Source organism: Geotrypetes seraphini, chromosome 8 (assembly GCF_902459505.1).
Source record: "Geotrypetes seraphini chromosome 8, aGeoSer1.1, whole genome shotgun sequence".
Taxonomy (NCBI): Eukaryota; Metazoa; Chordata; class Amphibia; order Gymnophiona; family Dermophiidae; genus Geotrypetes; species Geotrypetes seraphini.
In genome coordinates this window covers 67,728,556-67,754,820 of record NC_047091.1, presented here as the reverse complement: position 1 = coordinate 67,754,820, position 26,265 = coordinate 67,728,556, and the positions used below count along the sequence as shown (strand labels likewise).

Below are 26,265 nucleotides of genomic sequence, written 5' to 3'. Positions count from 1 at the left end.
GGTGAGGGAGCAGAAGAGAGAGAGAAAGAGAGAGGGGAGGGAAACAAAAGGAAATATTTCATACTGGGCTGGGCCGGAGTGGAGGGAGGGTGGAAAGATTCTAGCTACAGGGTGCAGTAACAAAGGAAAAGGGGGGGAAAGCTGAAAATAGAGATAGTGACACAAAGAAGAGAAAGGGTAAGTAGGACCTACTGAATAAGGATAGAGATACAGAGGGGACATGAAAGGGTAAATAAGGCATCCCCCCGAAAATAAGCCCTAGAGCATATTTTGGCCTTCCAAAAAAAATAAGACAGTGTCTTGCCATCGGGGAAACACGGTAGGAGTTATTTAAAAAAGGGATGGTTAACAAGACTAAGAATGTTATAATGCCTCTGTATTGCTCCATGGTCAACCTCACCTTGAGTACTGCATTCAGTTCTGGTCACCTTATCTCAAGAAAGATATAGCATAACTAGAAAAGGTTCAAAGAAGAGCGACAAAGATGATAAAGGGGATGGAACTTCGGTTGTATGAGGAAAGACTAAAAAGTAAACAAACAGTGCTACTAGGCAAGGAGAAATCAGAGCCTAAACCCATTAAATATGGAGTTCCTCAAAGTGCTTTACTGTCTCCGTTCCTCTTCAACCTGTACATCAGACCTGTCATTGACATTTCCCACAGATACAACAGCAAGGTTCACTCCTATGCCAACAACATATAGCTACTACTCCCACTGGGCAAGGACTGGCCCACCCAACTTTCCAACCTCCACCACTGCCTCTCCGACATGAAGAACTGGATGCTCCAACTAAATACCGCTAAAACTGAACTTCTCTGGATCAAAAAGAAGAACTGTAGCTTCATCCACTTAACATTATCCTGGGAAGCCACCTCCATAATGGCAAAGGATCAAGTGCACAATCTGGGAGTGATACTAGATGGCCACTTATCTCTCTATGCACATATCTCACAGTAGTCGTCACTTCCTTATTATCTTTGCCATCTATGGAAGATCAAACCTTACCTCTCAAACCCAGATTTTGCACAGCTCCTCTATGCCTATGTACTCTCTAGAAAAGACTACTGCAATTCTTTGTTTAACAGCATCACCATGAAAGACTTGAAATGCCTCCAGCGAGTGCAGAATTCAGCTATCCACCTCCTGTATAACCTCAGCTTCCACGACCCCATAACACCAGCACTCAATGCAGCCCACTAACTTCCCGTCAGCAAGCTCTGCACCTTCAAGGCCCTTGCACATAAAATCTTCCACCCACAAGACTCCCACCTATGTCACAACCAAACTACGACTGTACACCCCCAACCGTTCCCTCCGCTCTGGAGTGGAGAAATGACTCATCGTCCCCACCCCCCCAGGAAGGTATCTCCAGATGGAAACTGCATGCAAACGCTCTTACAGCCACTTTATCCCTTGACTATAGAACCAGCTGCCTGCACAAACCAGAAGACTAGATTCACTGATGGCTTTTTGAAGAGCTGTGAAGACTCTCTTTCTATTAAAAATGATATTATCAAATAGACTCCTGCCCTATATGCCTCCTTCTGTACTTCCTGTTTGTATCTGGTCATGTCCTCAGACTTATTTTGTAACTGTCTTCTTGTAACCCATTCTGAGCTTTTTGGGAAGACGGGATAAAAATTGACATCTGCTATAATAAAACCATTTGCGTGCATGCGCAGTTGAAACTCCGTGCGGCTGTGATCCGTGATCTGTGGCTCTGTGTTACCGCATGTGCAGTAGGAGCCTTAGGTGGTTTGCGACACGTGCAGCATTTTCCCCAGCAACGTTCCTGCCCTGATCTCCAACGCCGGCTGACTTCTGATGACACCTCTCCTTCTGGACCAGCAGCGGCAGCAGTCACGGGGCATTTGCTAGGCCGGCCCACTTTGATAATGTGAGGTGGGCCGGCCTAGCAAAAGCCCCGAGGCTGCCTGGCCTAGCGGATGCTGGACAGGGGTAAGGTAAAAGGAATGGAGAAGGGAAGACAGACAGGGGGCAGATAGAAAGAAAGAAAATAAGACAGACAGACAGGGGGCAGCGAGAAAGAAAGAAATGCCTAAGTCTACACATCTAGTCTAGCATCTGTTAATGTAATGGGCTAAAAAACTAGTAAATAAATAAATAAGGTTAGGGCTCTTCAGCTTGGAAAAGAGACGGGTGAGGGGAATATGACTAAAGTCTACAAAATTCTGAGTGGTGTAGAATGGGTACAAGTGGATCGATTTTTTTACTTCCATCAAAAACTACAAGACTAGGGGGACACTTGTTAAGGTTACATGAAAATACTTTTAAAACCAATAAGAAGAAATATTTTTTCACTCAGAGAATAGTTAAGCACTGGAATGCATTGCCAGAGGTTGTGGTAGGAGTGATTAACCTAGCTGGGTTTAGGAAAGGTTTGGACAATTTCCTGGAGAAAAGTCCATAGTCTACTATTGAGATAGATATGGGGGAAGCCACTGCTTGCACTGGATCGGTAACATGAAATGTTGTTACTTTTTGGGTATTTGCCAGGTACTAGTTTATTTGGATTGGCCACCTTGAGGACTAGAATGACCATTGGTCTGACCCAGTAAGGCTATTCTTATATTCTTATGAGGTAGTGGAAGGACAGTAAACAGTGGCGTAATGAAAGTGAGAGGCACCCAGGGTGGTGGTGCCCCTCCCCCGCTGTCTTCTCAGCCCCCCCTCCCCGCTCCTTTCCGCACCCCCTCCTGCCACGTCCGCGTATGCCCCTTCCTTTCTCCCGTACCTCTTTAACATTCCCGGTGCGAGCAGCAACCTCAACCTGCTGCTCGTACAAGCGTCAGCTAATCCTTTGATATCACTTCCTAGGCGCGGGTCCAGGAAGTGAAGTCAGAGGAAGAACCTACACTTGCTCGAGCAGCAGATTGGGGTTGCTGCTTGCACCGGGAATATTAAAGAGGTACGTGGGAAGGGAAGGGGCGCGCACATGCAGTAGTGGGGGGGGGGGGGGAGAGGCAGGGAAGGAGCATGGGGGGGGCGGAGAGGAGAACGGGAGCCGGTGCCTCCACCAAGACTGCGCCCTGTTGAGCTGTAGCAGTGAGTTCCTAGCTAGTTCTAGCTTTAACTGAGGTCTCTTTTCTTCACTTTGTTATATGTACCCCACTTGTTGAACTCTGATTGTTTTCTCCTTGCATTGGAAGAGAGTAGATTGTTTTTGTGTTTTTATTTGAAAATTACCCACCCTTTCTGCAGGTGAAAGTACCCATCGTTGGTTCTGTGAGTTTGTGTGGCTAGATTCACTAAGCAAACCGATCGTGTACCGATCAGTTTGCGACCCGATTTTACTCCGGCCTGATTCACTTACCTCTGTGCCGATCCGATTCCAATCCGTGCATGCAAATGAGGGGAACAGCATGCAAAGTAGGCAGGGACGTGATTCACTAAAGAAATTTTTGAATCTGACTGGGCTGGCCGATCAACACAAGAATCGACTGCTGGGGACCAGTCGCAAGCGTCCTTTCCGACCGTCTGCATGCCTGAAATCCCAGCCCTGCAGCCCATCTCTGCTCTCTGTTCTTTCCAGCTGAATTTTCCATACAAACGCCCCTTCCAGCCGAGCCCTCCTCCTGCTGAGCCCTGCTGTTGCTGCCCTGACTCTCCTGGTTTCTGCCGTCCTTCCCCGCAGTGCGAGCCCGTGGTTTTAAAGTGGGGCTGCACTGCGGGGAAGGACAGCGGAGAGTAGGAGAATAAAAAATTGCCTGCTTTAAATGCCAGGGATCACTCAGAGCAAGAGAGTCGGGGCCAGTAACAAAAAAACAACCCCCCCCCCAGCAAAAACGAACGCCGAACGCATGCGCAAACCATCTACAGGGAAAGCAGATGGTCTGTGCATGCGTCAGGATCGCACATTAGCGATCCATGTGGTCGCCCTCATTTAAATTTTATTGTTTGGTGGATTGGTCGGGCCTGCACGGATTGGGCACGGAAATGAGGTTTGTGAATCTAGCCCTTTGTCTGCAGCTGCTCTTTGCTGTTACCTCTCAGGACTGCTACACTTTGCAGCTGACAGGTCTTTCCAAATAGTTGGCCAGCCCTGCAGTTCAGCAGTTTTGATAGGTGGTATATCAAAATGAAACTTTGAAACCTCTCTGCTTTCATTTCCTTCTTGGATCACAAGTATAGAGGTGGACCGGTTCCTTGAAGCTGGAGGGAGTTTTGATATCCTGAACCACAGGAAAACATGGATGATTTAAACAGATTTGAGAGCTAACCTCTCTCTTTTTTTTCCCTTACAGATAAAGACTTAAGGACAAAGGGGTTTTGCCTGGAATCCTGCCGGAGCATGGTTAATCTGATGGATGTATCCTTTTGTACCAGACCTGTAAACCTGTCTGGGTAGATAATTAGGGTTATCATATGGCTCCAGATAAAAAAGGACAGATTGAGACATCCAGGTTTTTACTTCCATTGAAAGCAATGGAAGTAAGGAGGACAGATTGAGACATCTAGGTTTTACTTCCCAGATGTCTCTGTCCATCCTCCTTTTTCTGGGGCCATATGGTAACCCTATTGATAATGATTTAATACTCCAAAGACATGGTGGGCTGATTCATACATACTTTTCCCTTCAGAATTAATTGGGCACATCTTTGCTGGTTTTTCATTCTTTTTTATTGACATTTTAGAATAATTACATTACAAAATTAGCATATTAAGAAAAGGAAAAAACACATAAGCAATAAAGATTAAACTCTTAGTTCCCATTTCAAAAGATGAGAGAAGCAAACTGATGACAGCAATCAGACTATAAATTCTCTCACAAAAGTGGAGGACTGTTACCAGTGTTCATTCATACAGATTTTTCAATTAGAAAGGTCTCTGAGGGACGATGCAGAAAGTGGCACATTACAGCTGCTGACTGCATGGCTTCCGGCAAAATATTAACTGCAGGATGCAGTAATCAATATGCATGCAATTACTGCCATGTTAAAATCTCTCAATATTCAATTTTCATTTATACAGTCAATATTCTTCTGATTTTCCCAAACTCTACTACATTACATCCTGACCTCACACAGTTACAGAACTGCTTAGATGTTCTTTCTGGTTGGTTATTTTCTTGTAAACTGGTTCTAAATCCATGAAAACCAACTGTACTTGTTGGATCTCTGGGCTTCATCCAAAACCTACTCTTATCCCATATCTTTTCAATCTGCTGTCCCAACTGTTGATTCTTTCTGATACTTAGAGGGGCATAATCAAAAAGAATGTCTAAGTCCATTTACATCCAAGTCGCAAGTCGTCCAAAGTAAAAAATTGCTTAGGACACAAAATGGGGGAACTAGAGACAATAGCAAGACATGACATATTGGATATCATTGGCATAACAGAAACATGGTGGAATGAAGAAAACAAATGGGACACAGTACTACAGGGATACAAACTGTATAGAAGAGATCGTGTAGGGCAGAAAGGTGGAGGTATTGCTCTATATGTTAAGGAGGGAATAGATTCTGTTGAAATGGTTACAACAGAAATGAAAGAGAAGCTTGAGTCACTCTGGATCAAAATTCCTGGTCAATATGGTGCAGATACGAAAATTGGCCTTTACTATCGTCCCCCAGGACAGGCGGAGGAAACTGACTCAGAAATGATGGAGGAAATCAAACAAGAATGCAAGACGGGCAATGTAATTATATTGGGAGACTTCAATTTCCCAGGGATAGACTGGAAACTAGCAACCTCCAACTGCGGCAAGGAGGCCAAGTTCCTGGAGGTGCTAGGGGATTGCTTCCTGGAACAAATGGTAAAAGAGCCGACAAGAGGCAACGCCACCTTGGACTTGGTCCTAAATGGCCTAACGGGACCGATAACAGAAGTGGAAGTCGTGGTTCCACTGGGAACGAGTGATCACAATGTAATCAACTTTAAACTTGACATCGGGAAAGGGAAACATGCCAAAACCTTAACCACCACCTTAAACTTTAAAAAGGGTAAATACGATTGCATGAGGGCCATGGTAGAAAAACGACTAGAGAAGATGGTGGACAAACTTGAAACGGTAGATCAGGCATGGTCCCTACTGAAAAATACTATCACAGAAGCACAAGATCTCTACATTCCGAGGATTTCCAAAGATCGGAGAACAAAGAGCAAAAGAGAACCGGCATGGCTTACCATACAGGTGAAGGAAGCCATAAAAGAAAAGAAGGACTCTTTCAAAAAATGGAAATGCATAAAGACAACCGAAGCCTGGAACAAACATAAAGATGATCAGAAGAAATGTCACAAGGCGGTGAGGGATGCCAAACAGGATTATGAGGAAAAAATAGCCCAGGAGGCCAAAAACTTCAAGCCCTTCTTTAGATACGTGAAAGGGAAAAAACCTGCAAAAGAGGCAGTGGGACCCCTGGACGACCAGGGAAGAAAAGGGTACATCAAGGAAGATAAACAAATCGCAGACAAACTAAATTCCTTCTTTGCGTCTGTCTTTACGAAGGAAGACACCTCAACAATACCTGAAGCGGAGAAAGTGTTTCCAGGAGAAATAGAGGACAGCCTCACCACAGTTGAAGTGGACTTAGACCAGATATACTATCAGATCGACAAACTTAAAAGTGACAAATCCCCTGGACCGGATGGAATTCACCCGAGAGTCTTAAAGGAATTGAAGGTTGAAATCGGAGAGTTATTGCACAAACTTGCAAACCTGACAATCAGAACTGGACAGATACCGGACGACTGGAGGATAGCGAACGTCACGCCAATTTTCAAAAAAGGATCGAGAGGGGAACCGGGCAACTATAGGCCTGTGAGTCTTACGTCGGTTCCCGGCAAGATGGTTGAAGCACTGATCAAGGATATCATAGTCCGGCACTTGGACGCACACGACTTGATGAAACCCAGTCAACATGGATTCAGGAAAGGGAAATCATGTTTGACGAATTTACTCCAATTTTTTGAGACCGTAAACGAGCAAATTGATAGTGGGAAGCCTGTGGACATAATATACTTGGACTTCCAGAAAGCGTTCGACAAAGTTCCACACGAAAGACTTCTCAGGAAACTACAAAGCCATGGCATAGAGGGAGATATACAAAGATGGATAGGCAAATGGCTGGAAAACCGAAAGCAGAGAGTGGGCATAAATGGGAAGTTCTCCGACTGGGAGAAAGTGACTAGTGGTGTACCCCAGGGCTCGGTACTTGGGCCGATCCTTTTTAATATTTATATCAATGACCTGGAGGAAGGAATATCCAGTGAGATCATCAAGTTTGCAGACGATACAAAACTATGCCGGGCAATCAGATCGCAGGAGGATAGAGAGAAACTCCAGAGCGACTTGTGTCGGTTAGAAACATGGGCGGAGAAATGGCAGATGAAGTTCAATGTGGAGAAATGCAAGGTAATGCATTTAGGCAATAAAAATAAGGAATACGAGTATACAATGTCAGGTGCAACTCTGGGGAAGAGTGAACAAGAAAGGGACCTGGGTGTACTGATAGATAGGACCCTGAAGCCGTCGGCACAATGCGCGGCAGCGGCAAAGAAGGCAAATAGAATGTTGGGCATGATAAAGAAAGGAATCTCGAGTAGATCGGAGAAAGTTATAATGCCGCTTTATAGGGCAATGGTCAGACCACACTTGGAATACTGCGTCCAACATTGGTCTCCCTACCTAAAGAAGGATATAAAACTACTGGAGAGGGTGCAGAGACGAGCAACAAAACTGGTGAAGGGTATGGAGAGACTGGAATATGAGGATAGACTTATAACACTAGGATTGTTCTCCCTTGAGAAAAGGAGAATGCGTGGGGATATGATCGAGACCTTCAAAATACTGAAAGGAATCGACAAAATAGAGCAGAGAAGATTATTTACACTGTCCAATTTGACACGGACTAGAGGACATGGAATGAAGCTAAGGGGGGACAGGTTCAGGACTAATGTCAGGAAGTTCTGCTTCACTCAGAGAGTGGTTGACACCTGGAATGCCCTCCCAGAGGAGATTATTGCGGAATCGACCGTCCTAGGCTTCAAGAGCAAACTAGATGCATATCTCCTTAAGAGAGGCATATAAAGATATGGTGGACTATAAATTACGCCAGGTGTACACCTGGCGGGGCCTCCGCGTGTGCGGATCGCCGGACTTGATGGACCGAAGGTCTGATCCGGAGATGGCAGTTCTTATGTTCTTATGTTATGACATATTTTTGAAAAATACGTCCAAATATTTTTCCGTTTCGAAAATCGTCTAACTATATGTCCTGCCAATCTTATCGTCCAAGCCGCTAAATCATCTATCTTTATACCACATTTTTGTCCATCTTTTTGTTCAAGTCAAAAATGCCTAGAACAAGCCCTGTTGGACGTGGGAGGGGTCTGCAAAGTGATGGACTGAACACCCAGACATGGCACCTAAATAGTGGGGTACCTTACAGGGCACTGCTGTGAACTTCACAAAAAGGGTGCCATGTCTTCTCCTCACTACAGCTCCCTTATAGGTCCTACAGAATCCCCTAGACCCACTTATCTACCACCCCAATAGCCCTTATGGCTGCAGGAGCCACTTATATGCCAGTAAAAAAGGGTTTTGGGGGTGTATAGGGGTGTGCACATGTTTCATTATCAATGCAGTGATTACAGGGGCTTATGGGCATGGGTCCTCTTCTCCATGAGTCCCTAACCCACCCCTAAGATGGCTTAAGCCGCCTCTGTGCAGGACGACTAGGCTTTCCTGTGCCAGGCTGCCAGGTGATGATGGTCTGGAGGCTGAATTTTAAAGGTGTGATTAATATTTTTAGGGGGGGGGGTCGATGATCACTGGGGTAGTGTGTGGGGGGTCTGTTTTATGTGTTTGCAGGTAACTTTAGGTGGTTTTTTGTGACTTAGACCATGTTTTATATGGTCTAAGTCACAACGTCCAAGTTCCATCAATCCTAGGCTGTATAACTTTTGGTTATACATGCTGTACGACTAAGTCTAAGCTGGCCTACGTCCCGCCCAACTTCCGCCCTCGACACTCCTCCTAAAATGCCCCATTTAGCTTTGGTCATTCAGCGGCACTATGAAGGCCTAGGTCATTTAGAAATACGTCCAAAACCCGTTTTTATTATAGGCACTTGGATGTATTTGGACAATGTTCATCCAAGTGCCGACTTAGGCCAGTTTTTCTCTTTCGATTATGAGCCCCTTAGGGCTTATTGTTGATTCTAAATTTACATTTAAACAACAAATTTCCCAGATAGCTAAACCTGGCTTCCTATCATTACATCGACTCTGATCAGTCAGTTATTTTATGGATTTTCCCTCTTTGCACACATTGATTCATATAATTTTGATCTCTAGACTAGATTACTGTAATGCTGGTATCACTAAAGCCCAAATACACAGTCTTCAAACTCTACAGGATATAACTGCATGCTTCCTTTGCATTAAGTTACCATATCTGTGAAGAAAAAAGGACACATGACCTCACCCACACTCTTCCCATTTCCTTGGTCCTCCTTCCCATCTTCTGTACCCTTTTAGTGCTTCTCTCTCTCCCTTCCTCTAACCCTCCTCCCCCAAGGGTGCTTCTCTTTCTCTCCTTCCAACACCCCTCTCCTGTGGCTGCTTCTTTCTTTCTCTCTCTCCTTCCAACCTCCTCTCCTGCTGTTTGTCTCTCCCCTCCCATCCAGCACTACCCTACTCCATGCTCTTTTCTCCAGCACTCTCCTTTCCATAATGCTTCTCCAACACTCCTGCCTCCCTCCATGCTGTTTCTCCAGCCCCCCTCCTTCTATGTTGTTTCTCCAGCCATTCCTTCATGCTGTTTCTCCAGTCCCTCCTTTCCCCTCCCTCCTTCTCTCCTTCTTTCCTCTGACATTCCTCATGACTTCTCTAGCTCCCAACTCCCCCTCCTACTTCTTCCCCGGGCCAGGCGCTGTAATTTAATCTTTGGACAGCTGGCCACAGCAGCAACGAGGTAAGCCTGCTACAGCCGGCCTGCACTGTAAGCCAACTGTCTGCAGAGACTTCCTGTTTCCACATATGCAGAACTTGCAGAGAGATGGCTTCTGGGGCTCGTTGGCGAAAGCTGATTGCTACTGCTGGCTGCCCATAGATTTGGTTACAGTGGTTGGGCCCGGAGAGGAGGTAAGTAGGGAGAGCTGGTTAAACCCGGACAGACTCCCCCATTTAAAAAAAAACAAAAAAAAAACAAACGTCCAGGACCTGGACAGTCCTTAAAAAAGAGGATGTCTGGTAACCGTACCTTCACATGGCAAAGAAATCAGACTCTGCCTCCTATTTACTGATTAAACTCCATTGGCTTTCTATTGATCTTTGTGTCTGCTTGAAAGTTCTCTACCTCACAAGGTTCTTCACATGAACCCTCCATTATATCTTTCCTCTTATCATGATACCATACACTCACACTCTCTAGCTCTAAAGTAGCTCTTCTCAAAAGAGCACACTATGAATCCATATGTAATAAAGCATCTTTCTTCATAGCTCTAAAACTTAAGAATGATTTACATCCCGAAACTGGAAGAACTGTGATCGTTTAAATTTTTCGTTCTGGTGGGCAAGTGTTTGCTCTAATTATAGATGTGAAAGGATGAACGCTGAGAATTTGGGGCATGGTAATATATCTAAATTGATATGGGGCCCATTGACATCATATGTTACCTCATTATAATTCATTATTGAATGTGTCAATTTTTGTTATTTTGGTACATATCCAGGGAAGAGTGGGAGAGAGGGGTGGGGTTATTTCTGCTATAAATTGATTTTTAAATATTTACACGTGGGGTGGGTGGGAATATATCAGTATTTTGAATGGGGTAAGATTTTTGCGGTAATATATGTTTTTGTGTTTTATTGAATAATCATTGGGTGGGTAGGTGGGGGAAAATGGTTGATTATGAACATGTGTAAGATGAATGTGCCTTTATTGTATAATTGTAAGTTACATTTGTTGTATTGCACTATTGAAGATTTGAAAATTAATTTAAAAATTTTTTTTTTTTTTTAAAAGAATGATGTACATCCCATTATAACAACAGAAACCTCTTTTCCTAATTTTAAGATGCTAATTAGAAACTAATTTTTCAAATTAAGATTCAGCATTCCCTTTTGACCACGGTGGTCCTGTGTGTCACAGATAGAGTACATGCCGTCTCTGCTGACGTACCTCTCTACTTTTTACCTGTTCCTTCATGTGAATGAATACTTTTCTGTCTTGCTTATAGAGTTCCTTTCTATGATTTTTTTTAAATTGTATTGTATACCACTTTGAGCTGCAGAGTCAGCAATGATGGTATATAAAGACCAAGTAAACATAAAATTGCAGCAGTAATCCCTTCCGCTCAGTGCATGAGCTGTGATTGGCTCATAAACTCACTTGAAGGGTGACATTAAAAACAAACAAACACCAACAACAAACCACCGGCCTCTCCGTCAGCCCCTTGTTCTCTCTCTCTGAACTGAACCCCCAATTCCTAGTGTCTAGCAGCACTCTTCACCTTGCCAGCCTGCTCTCCTTTCCCTTCCCCTCTACGTTTAATAATATAAAATCCCTGGTGTCTAGTGAAAGTCCCCTACCTGACCCCTCCCAAAGTCTCCCCATAGCCCATTTGTTCCTACCTCCATTCACCGGGAAGGGACCAAAGGCTCTAATTGACCCGGATGCCTAAGGCCCCTCCTATGGGTGCATCTGTAATATCAATCTCAGCAGATGTAGCATATAGAGTAGACCATCTCTATACCTCATGTTTTATCCCTCCCCCATACTTTTCTATTGTAAATTGTATTTCTTCCCTTATCCTCCTGTGTTATATATTGTTTTATAACTATTTTGTTGTTTTTATTAATATTTTTTAATTATTTGTACTTATATTTTATGTAAGCCGCTTAGCTGTTACATGATTTATGGGATATGAAAAATGAATAAACTTGAACTTGAAACTTTTATTATCAAGAGATAACAAAAGTTTCAAGTTCAAGTTTCAAGTTTATTCATTTTTGATATCCCACAAATCGTGTAACAGCTAAGCGGCTTACATAAAATTTTTGATATCCTGCATGCTGTTTTCCCAGACCATGATTCTCTGCTTCATTGAGAAGAAAGGGGAGAATGCAGTAACTGTAGATAATAATAATAATAATTTATTTCTTATATAACGCTATACCGTGAACTTTGTGGCCTTATTCAGAGAACAGTGCATTTTTTAGTCTCCTTAACTTCTAGCAATAGAAAGATGGGAATGGGAAGCTGGGCCTGGTGGAATTTAATGTACTGTGGACTAAAATTAAGAATTACCTGGTAAGAGAAAACTGTCTGTCAGCCTTACTTCCAGTGACTGACATCTGATTGCTACAGGCAAAGCATAGCATCTTCTGCTCTATAATTTAAATTTAAACCTTTGCATTCACTCTTATATTAGCAGCATCTGTGATAAAGTCCCTTTATATAAGAACATAAGCAGTGCCTCTGCCGGGTCAGACCACAGGTCCATCCCGCCCAGCAGTCCGCCCCCGCGGCGGCCCAACAGGTCATGACCTGCCTGAATCACCAGAAGGGGCCCCCTTGCCCCCTAGGTATCTCATCGAAGTCCTATCTTCCCATCAAAGTCCTAACCCTCCGGCCTTTCACCTACACGACCTGGTGAGCTGTCTATACTTATGCAACACCCCAGCACCTCCCTCAGTACCCCACGATCCCCTTTTCCCTCAGGAATCCGTCCAATTCCTGTTTGAATCCCTGTACTGTACTCTGCCGGATCACTTCCTCCGGGAGCGCATTCCATGTGTCCACAACCCTTTGGGTGAAGAAAAACTTCCTTGCATTTGATTTGAACCTATCCCCCTTCAGTTTCTCTGAGTGCCCCCTCGTACCTGTCGTCCCTTTTAGTCTGAAGAACCTGTCCCTGTCCACCTTCTCTATGCCCCTAAGTATTTTGAAGGTCTCTATCATATCCCCCCTGAGCCTCCTCTTCTCCAGAGAGAAGAGCCCCAGTTTATCCAGCCTCTCGGCGTATGGGCAGTTTTCCAGCCCTCTTACCAGTTTCGTTGCCCTCCTTTGGACTTTCTCAAGAACTGCCATGTCCTTCTTGAGGTGCGGCGACCAATATTGAACGCAGTATTCCAGATGTGGGCGCACCATCGCTCGATACAGCGGCATGATGACTTCCCGCGTCCTGGATGTTATGCCCCTCTTGGGTGACTATTATGCATATCTGCTCCATGACTCCTAGCTCATATCCACTGAAACTTGCTTTGAGACATTTCATAGGTGCTCCATTGTTTCAGAGGAGCACTTGAGTAGGAAGCATTAACTTTTTTTTTTTTGGGGGGGGGGGGGTTTACATGCCATATGCATATGTGGCTGTGTTTTGTTGGAGGGAGGAGGGCGTTGGCTTGTTGAAGTCACTGTTTCCAGCTGCAGCTGTTTGATAATAATAATAATGTATTTATAACCCGCTATACCTTGAAAGATCAAAGCAGTTTACATCAAGAAGATTTGCCAGATGCAGTTGAAATACAAACAGAAATATATCCATCAAATAACTAGAGTTTGTTATAGAAATTTGTCATATAAATAAGTCTTCACAGATCTTCTGAACACTTGATATGAGATTGAATTAAAAAATAAACCGCTTATAGATTTACTCCAAACACCAGCCTGGTAAGACAAAGTTTTACCCAGAAATCTCTTTGAAATGCAACCCTTTAGTGTTGGAAATGAGAATAGAGAAATTCCCCGCCTGAGATGAAAATATATAGTTAGCACAAAATGATTAGTGAGATAGATAGGAATAAGTCCAACTAACATTTTATAGCATAAAATGCAAACTTAAACACAATTCTAGCCTTGATTGGCAACCAATGCAATTTCCTGTAGTATGGAGTAACATGATCTGATCTTTTCAGCCCAAATATCAAACGCACTGCAGCATTCTGTAAAATCCTCAATCTCCTAATAGTTTAAAAAAAAATAATCTTAAGTAAACCACATTACAATAATCCAATATGCTCAAAATGAGGGATTGACTGCTGTCTCCTGTTCTCTTGTCCCCAGAATGTGTTTAGGAAGTTTGACTTGGATAAATCCGGCAGCATGAGTGCGTATGAGATGAGAATGGCTGTGGAGTCCGCAGGTAAGTGCATTCTGTTTTACAGATAATCCTTCCACCTCCAGCCCCTGATTGGGGGCTACTCTCCTGACACCACCTCATCTGGCTATTATCAAGGATCCTTTCCACTAGAGGGTCTCCATCATGAAAACCATTAAGAACACTATTCTTTACTCTCCAACAAAAATTCTGGGTGTTATTCTTAACAACACTTTCATTTCATTCTCATATTTCTAAGATTGTTTCTTTTTCCTCGTATTCGCGTAGGCGTACTCGCTCTATTCACGCTCTCTGTATTCTTTTGCACTCTTTGATTCGAGGGCAAATCAAAAATTAAAGACAATTATGAAATTACACGATAACTGGAACAGAGCTTGCGAAATGCAACATATGTACTCATACATTGCCTGTAGGATAGTTCATCCATGCACCATTGCAGCACTTAGTCTCTAGTCATTTGGCAGCCATGAAGTCAGAAACATGGACGTTCCATTGCAAGATTGCACCATTGAAGAACATCGTGCTGTAGTGCGCTTCCTTTGGGCAGAGGGAGTGAAACCTGTGGAAATTCACTGTCTGATATTGACTCAGTATGCACATAGCACCATGACTCAAAGAAAGGTTTATGAGTGGGTAAAAAGGTTTAAAGCGGGAAGAACAGGTGTAACCATCGAAGGTCATTCTGGTCGCCCATTAACATTGCAAACACAAGAGCACATTGATAGGGTGGATGCCTTCATTAGAGAAGACCGACAGATAATGGTGTCTCAATTGGCTGCATATTTAGCTATCAGCTATGGATCTGCATTTGCCATAATGCATGATGATTTGGGATACAGGAGTCTATGCATGATGGGTTCCCAACCAGCTTACTGATCTGCACAAGCAACAGTGTGTGGCAGTTGCCATCCAGTTCCTAAGACAGTATGAAGAAGATCTGAGTATTCTGGAGAGAACTGTCACCGGAAACGAGACCTGGGCCTGAGAGCAAAAGGAAGCGGGGCTCACCTGATTTTGGGAGCAGCCGAAAAACTTCTCTGCAGGAATGTAGAAGCTAGTTGAATGGCACAACAAATGCGTCATCTCGCTTGGGGACTATGTGGAAAAGTGATATGTTCAATTGCTCACAGTTACTTCTGTTAAAGCTGTTAAATGTATTTTGCTTTTACTTTTTGACTTACCCTCATATTTTCCAAATGTGACTATTGTAATCTATTCTTATTAGCCTTGCATCTTACCAGACTTCAATTAGTCCAAAATACTGCAGTTAGGCTTCTAAATTTTGTTCTAAGTTCAACCACAACACTCCCTTTCTCAAATCAGAACATCTGCTCCTGGTGTCAATAATAATAAAACCCTAAGCGCGCATGCGCACTTAGGGTTTCGTGATCTCTGCCGCCGTGTTTTCTGTTCCCTTGCCGAATTATATTATAGAACACGGCGGCAGGGAACACTCCGGAGCTTCCCCCCCTCCTGCCCTCACTCACCAACCACTGCCGATGCCTTCAAAGGAGCCTGGTGAGGATTACGGCCGGCTGTAGCAAACTTCGCAGGCTGCACAGCACCTCGGTAGCACGTTTCCTCTGACGTACGCAATCGTGTCAGAGGGAATGTGATATCGAGATGCAGAGTGGCCTGCGAGGTTCGCAAAAGCCAGCCGCGATCCTCACCAGGCTGCAAACGCATGCTGGACCGGAGGAGCAGGGAAGAGGGACAGGGGGAGCAGAGACGAGGTGCTTTTGGACCAGGGGGAGCAAGGAAGAGGGACAGGGGGAGCAGGTAAGGGGTGCTGCTGGACCAGGGGAGCAGGAAAAAGGGACAGGGGAACAGGGAAGAGGTGCTGCTGGACCGGGGGAGAAGGAAAGAGATGCTGCTGGACCGGGGGAGCAAGGAAGAGGGATGGGGAGCAGAACCTGGGGTTGCAGGTAAGGGGTGCTGCTAAACTGGGGGAGCAGGGAAAAGGGACAGGGGGAGCAAGGAAGAGAGATAGGGGGAGCACGGAAGAGGTGCTGCTGGACAAGGGGAGCAGGGAATTGGGACTGGGGGAGCAGGGAAGAGGTGCTGCTGGACCGGGGGAGCAGGGAAGAGGGACAGTGGGAGCAGGGAATAGGTGCTGCTGGATCAGGGGAGCAAGGAAGAGGGACAGGGGGAGCAGGGAATAGGTGCTGCTGGACAGGGGAAGCAGGGAAGAGGGACAGGGGGAGCACGGAAGAGGTGCTGCTGGACCGGGGGAGCAGGGAAGAGGTGAAGCTGGACAGGGGGAGCAGGGAAGAGGGATAGGGAGAGCACGGAAGAGGTGCTGCTGCACAGGGAAATGGAGGGGGAGGGTATGCTGCTGCTGCTACTGCACAGGGAAGTGGGGGTGGGGAGGGAAATGCTGCTGGTGAGAAAAGGGGGCTGGGGCTGAAAGGGAAAATATGGGAGAAGGGGGCTGGGGGGGGGGTAAAAATGGGTTTGGAGCTGGAGCTGAAAATAGGAGACATGTGAGGGAAGGAGGCTTTATTAGCACCCGTTAATGTAACGGGCTTAAACACTAGTCTTTCTCTTCCCTTTTGATCTGCTACTCTCCTGCAGGAGCTCTCTGCTCTTCTTAGCAAAACCTTTCAACAGACCCTCCTTTCAGGAGGTGGTTTTAAATATTTATAGGAATTCCTGTTTTCCACTTATGGTTCCAGCTTTTTAGAGCACCCTCCCCCTTTATCTCAGGATGGTGGCTTCCTTCATGAAATTTAAAAATCAATTGAAAGCTTTCAATTTGGAGTCCATTTCCTAATCTTAATTTTGCTTCTAATTTTTATCATTTTTTGCTTTTCCCTTCATCTCGTTATTGCCTTGCCCTTGCTACCCTAATTCATATTGTAATCTTTTTTCCCCTCCTCTTTTGGTCTCATCAGCTCTAAGTTGCTCCTTATGTCTTTTTGTCACAGTTAGTTCATTTGTACCAGATGCTTCAACAGGCCTATCTAGAAGGGGCAAAGCCAGCAGCCCATTTTTTTGGGAAGGTGGATGGGACTCAGAGGTGGACTGGGAGGGTCATGCATTTCCTCATTGTTCTCTCCCCTCACCCTCAATAAAAGTCTTACCTTTGCTGGCAGAGATGCTTGAGCCCCTCCATCTGAAGCAATCTGCTGCCCGAACTCCCCCACCCCAATGCTGCCTCAGATTAGGGTTACCAGATTTTACATCTGGAAAAAGAGGACACGAGGCCCCGGCCCTGCTCCATTTCACCCTGGCCCCGCCCTGTTCTGCCCCCCCAACCCCAGCCCCACGCAAACCTCATCTCTTTGAGCCAATTCTTGAGGGCATCTGCGCAACCCAGATGTGACATGATGACATCACATGCATGGGTGTGACATCATCTCGTTGCATCCAGGCATGTGCAGATGCACTCCAGACTCGGCCCTGATCTCAACAGCTTTTCAAAACTGGGACAAAGTGCTGGGTTTTGAAATGCCGTCCAGACACCCAGATAGTCCTCTACAAAGAGGACATATCCGGGTAAATGCAGATGTCTGGTAACCCTACCTCAGATGAACTGAGCATGTGTGAGGAGTGCTTGCATTGGTGGCTGGAAAACTCACCGCTGACTTCCTCCCTACTGAGGCAGCACGGGGAGGGGGAGGTGTTGGGGAGGCTTGGGTATCCCTGCCAGCCATTCAAGGGTGCCTGCCTGAGCCCCAAGGCCTCCCTTAGCTACAACACTGCTTTCTAGAAAAGGGAGTGTGAGCTGGGAACGCAGCTCAGGTTGTATGCTTTGCAATTGAACAAGGCAGCATATGGAATGGATGTGTAGGTTTAAATTGGGTTAGGAGTCTGTGTGTTATTTATTTATTCATTTATTCAGTTTTCTATACTGTTCTCCCAGGAGAGCTCAGAATGGTATACATGAGTTTATTCAGGTCTCAAGCATTTTTCCCCGTCTGTCCTGGTAGGCTCACAATCTATCTAATGTACCTGGGCAATGGGTGGGGGATTAAGTGACTTGCCCAGGATCACAAGGAGCATCAGGGTTTGAACCAACAACCCCAGGGTGCTGAGGCTGTAGCACTGAGGCTGTTAACCACTGCACAACACTCTCCCCATGTTATTAGGGCATCCTAGGCTGCTGTGTGGATTCTGGATGCCACAAAGTGTTCTGCTTTCCTTTCTATAGGTTTCAAGCTGAACAATAGGCTGCATCAGCTGATCATCACCCGTTATGCAGAGCCAGACTTGGCTATTGACTTTGACAACTTTGTTTGCTGTCTGATACGTCTAGAGACGATGTTCCGTGAGTACCAGCGTGTCTTCTGTTCTTCCCCTGTACAGACATTCCTGGCTGCTCTTCTTCTGCTGATTGCCTCGTCCTGGGAGGAGTGGAAGCTGAAGTGCAGCCCCCAAAAGTTTCACACTTAAAGTCAGTGTCAGAATAGTATTAGAATTGAGACACAAGGAGATAGCAGAGCTGGGTATTAGAACTGAAGCACAGAGGGATAGGCGGGAGGTATAGTGATTCACATTGCCAGAATCAGTGACAACACTGGGGACTGCATACCACGGATCTCATCTTCCATTCCTTTCCTTCCTGCAGGATTCTTTCAGGGGATGGACACTGACAAAGATGGTGTGGTGGCGTTTGATTTATGCAAGGTAAAGTCCTAGTATTTTCTGTGTTTTAAAGCTTTTGGGGAGTAAGGAGTTTTGCATACCATGGACTCTCACAGTACCCTATGAGTGATGCCATCACACATGGTGCTGGAGGTGACAAATATGTGAGTGCTAAAGAGTGGGAGATAGAGACGAATTAAATATTTAAGATGTAGCTACAAAGATAGAAAAGATTTTTCTTATCTCTAAGGCAGTGTTTCTCAACTTCTTCAAGCCAAGTACTCCCTAAGTCTAACAAATATCAACCAAAATCCCTGCCCAAGCTCCACCCTAGACCCCATCCCCATAATAATAGTACTAATTGTAATGTGATTTCTTCCATTCATTTTTCATATACAAACAATATAATCTTATTAATTCATAATGGTAACCACAGAATTTTAAAACCCCACAAAGTACACTGTATGCAGAGAAATGTTAATTATCAAGTTGCAAGTTTTATTATTTTTAATATATCGACCATCAACAAGTATCTAGCCGGTTTACAATGCTAGGATAAAATAGAGAATTAAAATAATACTTATAAAAGGGGGGAAAAGTGCACATTAAAGACGTTTTACAAATACAAACATGAAAGTGGGGGTTGAAGGAGAAAAGGGGAGGTAGAGTTACATTGTTAGGAGTGGAGAAAAAAAAATTTAGGTTAAAAAGAAAAGAGAAGGAAAGGGATAAACATTAGGGTAGTGGACACTTGGAATGCGCTACCGGAGGAAGTGATCAGGCAGAGTACGGTACAGGGATTCAAGCAGGGATTGGATGGATTCCTGAGGGATAGAGGGATCGTGGGGTACTGAGTAAACCAACCTGGTCGTGCATGTGCAAGACCGGAGGGCTAGGACTTCGATAGGAGGGCAGAACTTAAATGGGAAACCAAGGTGGCAGGGGAGCCCTTCTGATGATTCAGACAGGCCTTGACCTGTTTTTGGCCACCGCGGGAGCGGACTGCTGGGCAGGATGGACCTGTGGTCTGACCCAGCAGAGGCACTGCTTATGTTCTTATGTTCTTATGGGTCGCTTCTTAAAAGCGATTGGTGGACTTAATGATGGGAAATTTAGGAGCTGTGGAAAGCATCTAGAAATAAGAATGTTTTTAGTTTAGTCTTGAATTTATCAAGGAGATTTTCGTGGCGGAGTTGGGATGGCAAAGTATTCCATAAAGTTGGGGCGACTACGGAGAAGTTGATTTTCCTGGTGAAATAAAATTCTTTAATAGAGGGATTTTTTTTTTTCCAAAGAGGTCAAGGCAGATGACTATAAAATATGCAATGTCACCTCAGTAACAATATAGAAAAATAGACAAATATAGTACAAAATATAGACAGCAGATATAAATTCTCAAAACTGACACATTTCGATCACTAAATTACAGATAAAATCACTTTTCCTACCTTTGTTGTCTGGTGATTTCATGAGTCTCTGGTTGCCCTTCCTTTTGTGTGCATCCAATATTTCTTTCTTTCTGCCTCCTGCTTGCTTCTTCTCTTTTGGACCTCATTCCCTTCCCCAACCAACATCTCTCTGTCCCTCCATGAATCCAACTTTTCTTCCTCTCTCCTCCACCCCTATTGGCAACATGTCTCCCTCTCTCTCTCACTGTCCAACTGTCTTTCTCTCATTCCCTCCCTTGCTGCAAAGGGAATGGGGAAAGAGAGAGAGAGAGATCTAGGATACATCTCTCCCACCCCCTCTACTGCCACATCCAAAATTTCTCCCTCTTTCATCCCCCAGATCATGTGCAGCATTTTTTTACCATTGCGCACCAGCCCCATGCACATTTCTCCTTCTATCACCCCTCTCCAGCACAATCCCACATCTCTCCCTTGATCAGTATGTCCAACATTCCTTCCCCTTGCATCTCCTTCAGTCTATCCCTCTGTTCCCTCTTCACCTCTATATCCAATATTTCTCCCTCTCATCCTTCTATTCCCCATGCTTCTCTACCTCACTCCTCTCTCTATGCCTAATTTTCCTATTTCTTCCTTTCCCCATCTCTTTCCCTCTCACTCATACACTAATGCCCACCAATTCTCCCTATTTCCTCCTTCCTATGTCCCAAGTTAGTGCCCCCTTTCTCCCTCCCTTCTGTGTCCCATGCTCATGCCCCCTTCCTTCCTCTTTGTCCCTAGTTCGTGCCTCCCCTCCAGCCTTTGTCCCCAAATCGTGCCCCTCCCATGTCTCAATGCGCTTCTTCCCCTCCACTCTCCCTTTGTCTCAGATCATATCCTCTTTCTCCCTTACTTACTCACTCTAGGGCCTCACTTGCTTCTTTCAGGGCCGTCCAGCTAGGCTGCTCTTTCTGCCTTCAGCGGCACTTGTTGCAGGGATGCACAGGCAACGGCTCACATGCTGCACATGGATGATCCACAAGCCTTCCCTTTGATGTCAGCTCTGAGGTTGGAGAGAAGATTTCCGGGTCAGCCATGAAAGAGCCGGTGACACATTCCTGCATCAAGTGCCACTGAAGGCAGGAAGGAAGTAACTGGGATCCCTCGCTGACCTAGAAGGCTTTCCTCCGACGTCAGCTCTGACATCGGAGGGAAGCCTTCTGGGTCGGCTTCGGTGGAGGGGAGCGGGCAGGAAGGAGGGCATGGGATCTCTAGCAGTGTCTTTGGTGGAGGGGGGCAGGCAGGCAATAAGGAAGGCTTGGGATCCGCGGTGGCCATTAAGGAGGAAGGGGGCGGGAGACCCATGCAGTGCCACATACCTCCAACAAGCAGCTACCTAAGGGTATGTGTACAGTGTGTTAAGAAACACTGCTCTATGGCAAATGCCTAGTGCCTACAGGGGAAAGATCCTGTAAATCTGTTAAAATGCAATAGAAATCAATGGCTTTGTAGCAAGTATTAAATAACAGTCCAAAGCAAACCAGCTATCTTGTCATATATAACTCCAAATGCAAAGAACTAAACTTTGATATATAGACATGGGGATATCTCAGAACGCTACTCTGAAAGATATCAGCGTAGCAGCACTCCTCACTGAGTTCACCCTGTGTATATCAAACCTAATATTTTTTTCTTTTTATATTTTATAGTTCAACTTGTAACTTGTCATGAAAATTTTCTTTAAACATATTAAGTTTATAAATATTTCTTCATCTTTTTTGCTTATAAAAACTTCATATTATTAAAGCATTCCATTTTCAAAAATTCACTAATGGATAATGCACTTATCTTATATATATCAACTGTATGGCCGCACTGTTCCCCCACCAATGCGTTTCGCCTTCTTTTTCAGGACGGGGCTAGTGCTGCAACTGTTGGCTTACACCATTCCATTTTGATAATAATATGAAGTTTTTATAAGCAAAAAAGATGAAGAAATATTTATAAACTTAATATGTTTAAAGAAAATTTTCATGACAAGTTACGAGTTAAACTATAAAATATAAAAAGAAAAAAAAAATATTAGGTTTGATATACACAGGGTGAACTCAGTGAGGAGTGCTGCTACGCTGATATCTTTCAGAGTAGTGTTCTGAGATATCCCCAGTGTCTATATATCAAAGTTTAGTTCTTTGCATTTAGAGTTATACATGGCAAGATAGCTGGTTTGCTTTGGACTGTTATTAAAATGCAATAGAAGCATATTCCCTACTCCCTGCTACTGGTGACAAGCATGCTTCCTCCCAGCTACTTTGTGGTCCAGTGACCATGTTGAGGGATTGTGGCTTGGTTGTAAGTGATGGGGAAAGGATGGAGAGCAAAAACTATGAAGGCTTTGTTAGGAGAGTAGTTCACATCTTTAGAAAGGAGGGAGGGATATGGTCCTGGTCATGCTTAAGAGGATGGTGAGAGTTTTGCTATAGACAATAGCTGACAAACCCCTCCTTTTTCATTTCTTCTCTCTCTCTCCCCACCAGTGGTTACAGATGACAATGTTTGCATAACAAATGGGAGCCCGCTGCTGCTGGCGTTGAACCCCCTTCAGGTCCCATCACTCACCCTGAATGCTGTAGCTTGAGACCTGCTAAAGTGCCTTCATATAATGAGATATCGCTGCTCCTGCTGCCTCCTTACTTGAGTAAAGGCTTTTCCCTTGGCCTGTTCCCATCCTGTGGCCTTTTGCTCAAGTTACCGCAGACTTTGCACCTCCCTCTACCCGACTGCTCTCACCTGCTCCTTCCTTTGCCGCTCATTCTGGTATTGATGAGGACATACTGTTTTACTGTTGAGCTGTCAATGTAGGCTATCCCATTCAAGACATAAGATGAAGATGGTCGCATCTGATCCAGCCACAAGGCCATGCTAAATCATCACAGAGGATCTGGTTCCTCACATACCTTTCTTGCTTGCCAGGGGCTGCTTGTGGCAATAACAATGGTGGTGGTAGAGAACTGGCAATAAATCTGGGGAGAGGGGGAAAGGATGGGAAGATAACATAGATGATGCAAGGAATGCTCGCTATCCCTCATGACTGGAAACATACCTTTTGTAAGATAAATCTTTGCCACCAACCCACTCTAGTGTTGAGTACATTGTTACTTTCATAGCGCACCCAGCTCCTACTGGCCCTGATGGACTGTGGTTTCCCAGTACCTAGATGGGTCAGCTCTTAAAGTGTGTATTATATTTGTAAGTACCAGTTCCACCTCTCTTGACAATGTTACATGAAAACCAGTTGCAATGCCACAAATGCCGAATGCTTGATTTTTACTGGAAGAGATCCCAGACAGTTTCTGACTGGCAGTAACTGGGTGTTCATTTGTGATGTGTTATGACAGCTTGCTCCTAAAAGGTGCTTTTTTTAAAACTTAATAGTCCCAATATTTTTAAATTGAAATGCTGCCTTATTTCTATCATTGAACTTAGTGGGAGAAAGGATTGAGCATCCTTGTTTGACAGAGAAAGAACTATATAATAAGGGGGGAGGGAGAGTTTATTTGTGACTGGATGCATAATAGGGACACTTGACCCTCATATATGCTCACCGTTGTTTCCTGGATGTGTGCCAACAGAAGCAAGTCCATTCAACATTTTTGCAGATTTCTGCACTCTTGCCCATCCTCTCTCTACCTTCCTTCCCACCAGTCTGTACTGTGGGCATTTGGTCTGATTTGTAGAACATACCAACAGCCCAGAAAGAATTGCAAAGGGATTGCTGATTCTCCCTCCCATGACTGTTCTTTCTCTGTTATTTTCTTAGTTAATTCTTTTTTAACATATATGTATGACCAGATGTAACATCATGTAAAGGGGATTGGTATATTTTTTAGGGTGAACCATGTATTCGTGCATACTGTTGCCAAGCCATGGGTATTTCTAGAGGTTGGGGGATAATTGGAAATTATCCCAGGTTGGTTTTATGATGCAGAAAAGATTTTAAACAAAGGAACCATTTATCGATGCCAAAATATAAAATAAAATGGCGCAAAAGATATTTCCTGGCGTGTTTATTGTGAAGTGTTGTGTCTCTAATAAAAGAAAATTAACACATTCTGCTGAACATGAACAAACAGCTAAAGGCAAGAGCAGAGAAGAAAGCATTCTTGCTTCTGGGATTGTTTGATCAGTGTCACACTAATAAGTCCAAAAGATGGTATATGGGATCGAAAAGGAATCATCCACAGGAAAAGCTGAATCCCATAGACTCAAGCATAGGGCACTGTTACAGGGTAGTTGAGGATCTCAGAAACCAGCTTGAACGTGTATAAATAAATCTTAAGGTCAAGACTTACATCGATCCTCAAAACCTCCCTCTCCATCTTTTCAAGTTCTATAATCATTTCAATTTTTAATATTTCTTTTCAATGAAATTCTTCCAAAGGTGGATATATATATATATATTATCCTCCACCCAGTGTAGAAACAGAAATAACTTAGGTAGATTAAAAAAATTAAAAGCCCGACGGGACCCGTTTCACCTTTTATATTGGCTTTCTCAAGGGTTCAATAATGACGCTGCGTCACTCCAATAAGTTATTTCTGTTTCTATGCTGGGTGGAGGATTATATATATATATATATATATATATATATATATTTGTGAATAAGGATCCACCTTAGGAAGAATTTTATTGAAAAGAATTATTAATAAATGGAAATTATTGTTTGATCAGTAACAACATATATAGCCCATGTTCTTTACGTATCCACAGTCCTACCATCTTATGTGGTGATCTTTGGTTTAATCCTCACCTCTAACTATCTACTTCATTCTTCTAAGTCTCACCTTTGCAGCACTAGCCATTCTCCTATTTGCTCTTTGTTGTGTGACTACCTTGTCCGAGGTGCAGGGATTATATAAAACTAGACTAATTTTTTAATGAGGCACTTAGGTGGGAAAGCCATATTGGTACATATATTGCACTTATTTTATGTGCCTTTATAAAATTAAGAACTCCAAAAAAATCGGCAAAAATATGAGGAGAGGAGGACACTTCTGCTCACGGATAGTTCCAGCTTTTTGAATCCAGATAAGATGGACTTCTCTTATGTTATTTTTCATTGAATTTTTATGGTATTTATTGCTACATAGGATGTTGGCACTCTTCTTTTACATATATATTTTGATCTTTGAGGATATGTTGAAAGAGGGAAATGAATGAGTTATGAATTGTCACATATTTTTTCACTTTTTCATGTATTAAAGTGTTTGAATTTTTTGAAGCACATTCTATCACTTATTTATTTATTTATTCATTCAATTTTCTATACCGTTCTCCCAGGGGAGCTCAGAACGGTTTACATTAATTTATTCAGGTACTCAAGCATTTTTCCCTGACAATATGATGTATCGGGCGAAGTCACTTGGGCTTCTATAGCCATCACGAAGTTGTCAGCCCGGTAAGAGCATTTCATCATATTACAGTTTCCCGATATTGAAGTCTCTAAAGTCTTTCACTTATAGCTTCACCAAGTATTTTTTCACTTTTCATTCATTACATTAGGGATTTCTATTCCGCCATTACCTTGCAGTTCAAGGCGGATTACAAAAGAATTATCCAAGATGTATTACAACAAGAACTTACAAAACAAAACAAAAAAAATTGGTCATTTTCAAAAAGAGTGAGAAATTCTTCCCCTTTCTTCAATATATGAGCAGAGGTGTCCTCCTTGAAAAGGATTAGGTCCCAATTCCTGCCCCATACTTTCTCTGTCATTTGGAAGACAGGTGCACCCGGGGACATATTGTAGAGGCAAGAAATGATCTCCAAACATGTCCGCTTTATTGAATATTCTGTACCTCCTTTTATACATTTTACATGGGTAAGGGTCGTCAGCATATGACGTAAATGAAAACCATATGTGGACACAGATCACATGAAACTTTAAAGACATCAGCATTTTTCTCTATCTCTGGCTGGAGTCCAAAAGGTCAGAAAAAGCCTTAACCAGCAGAGCTTCTAATCTAAATCTGTCTGTAAATACGGCTTAACAAAACAATTGAATTCACTTCACAACATCTCTGTTCAAACATACATGTCCTTGTAGTATTTTCAAAGAAGGAAAGACAAACAGGGCCTGGCTTTACATCTTTAAACAACATATGCCTAAGAAAAATTACCAAAGTTCTGATACGTGTCCCTTCA

At 43.8% G+C, this 26,265-nt stretch overlaps 1 protein-coding gene across 3 annotated transcripts in view; it reads left to right on the top strand.

Moving 5' to 3' along the window:
- CAPN1 (calpain 1) overlaps positions 1-24,114 on the top strand; it is a 171,244-nt gene extending 147,130 nt beyond the window's left edge. For all 3 annotated transcript variants that reach the window (XM_033954078.1, XM_033954079.1, XM_033954080.1), the window contains 6 exons: positions 4,267-4,331; positions 12,210-12,278; positions 14,034-14,112; positions 18,242-18,358; positions 18,659-18,717; positions 22,598-24,114. In XM_033954078.1, coding sequence (XP_033809969.1) covers positions 4,267-4,331; positions 12,210-12,278; positions 14,034-14,112; positions 18,242-18,358; positions 18,659-18,717; positions 22,598-22,624 — 416 coding nt within the window. In that variant the 3' untranslated portion in view covers positions 22,625-24,114. The remainder of the gene's footprint in view (positions 1-4,266; positions 4,332-12,209; positions 12,279-14,033; positions 14,113-18,241; positions 18,359-18,658; positions 18,718-22,597) is intronic.
- Positions 24,115-26,265: the final 2,151 nt, after the last annotated feature.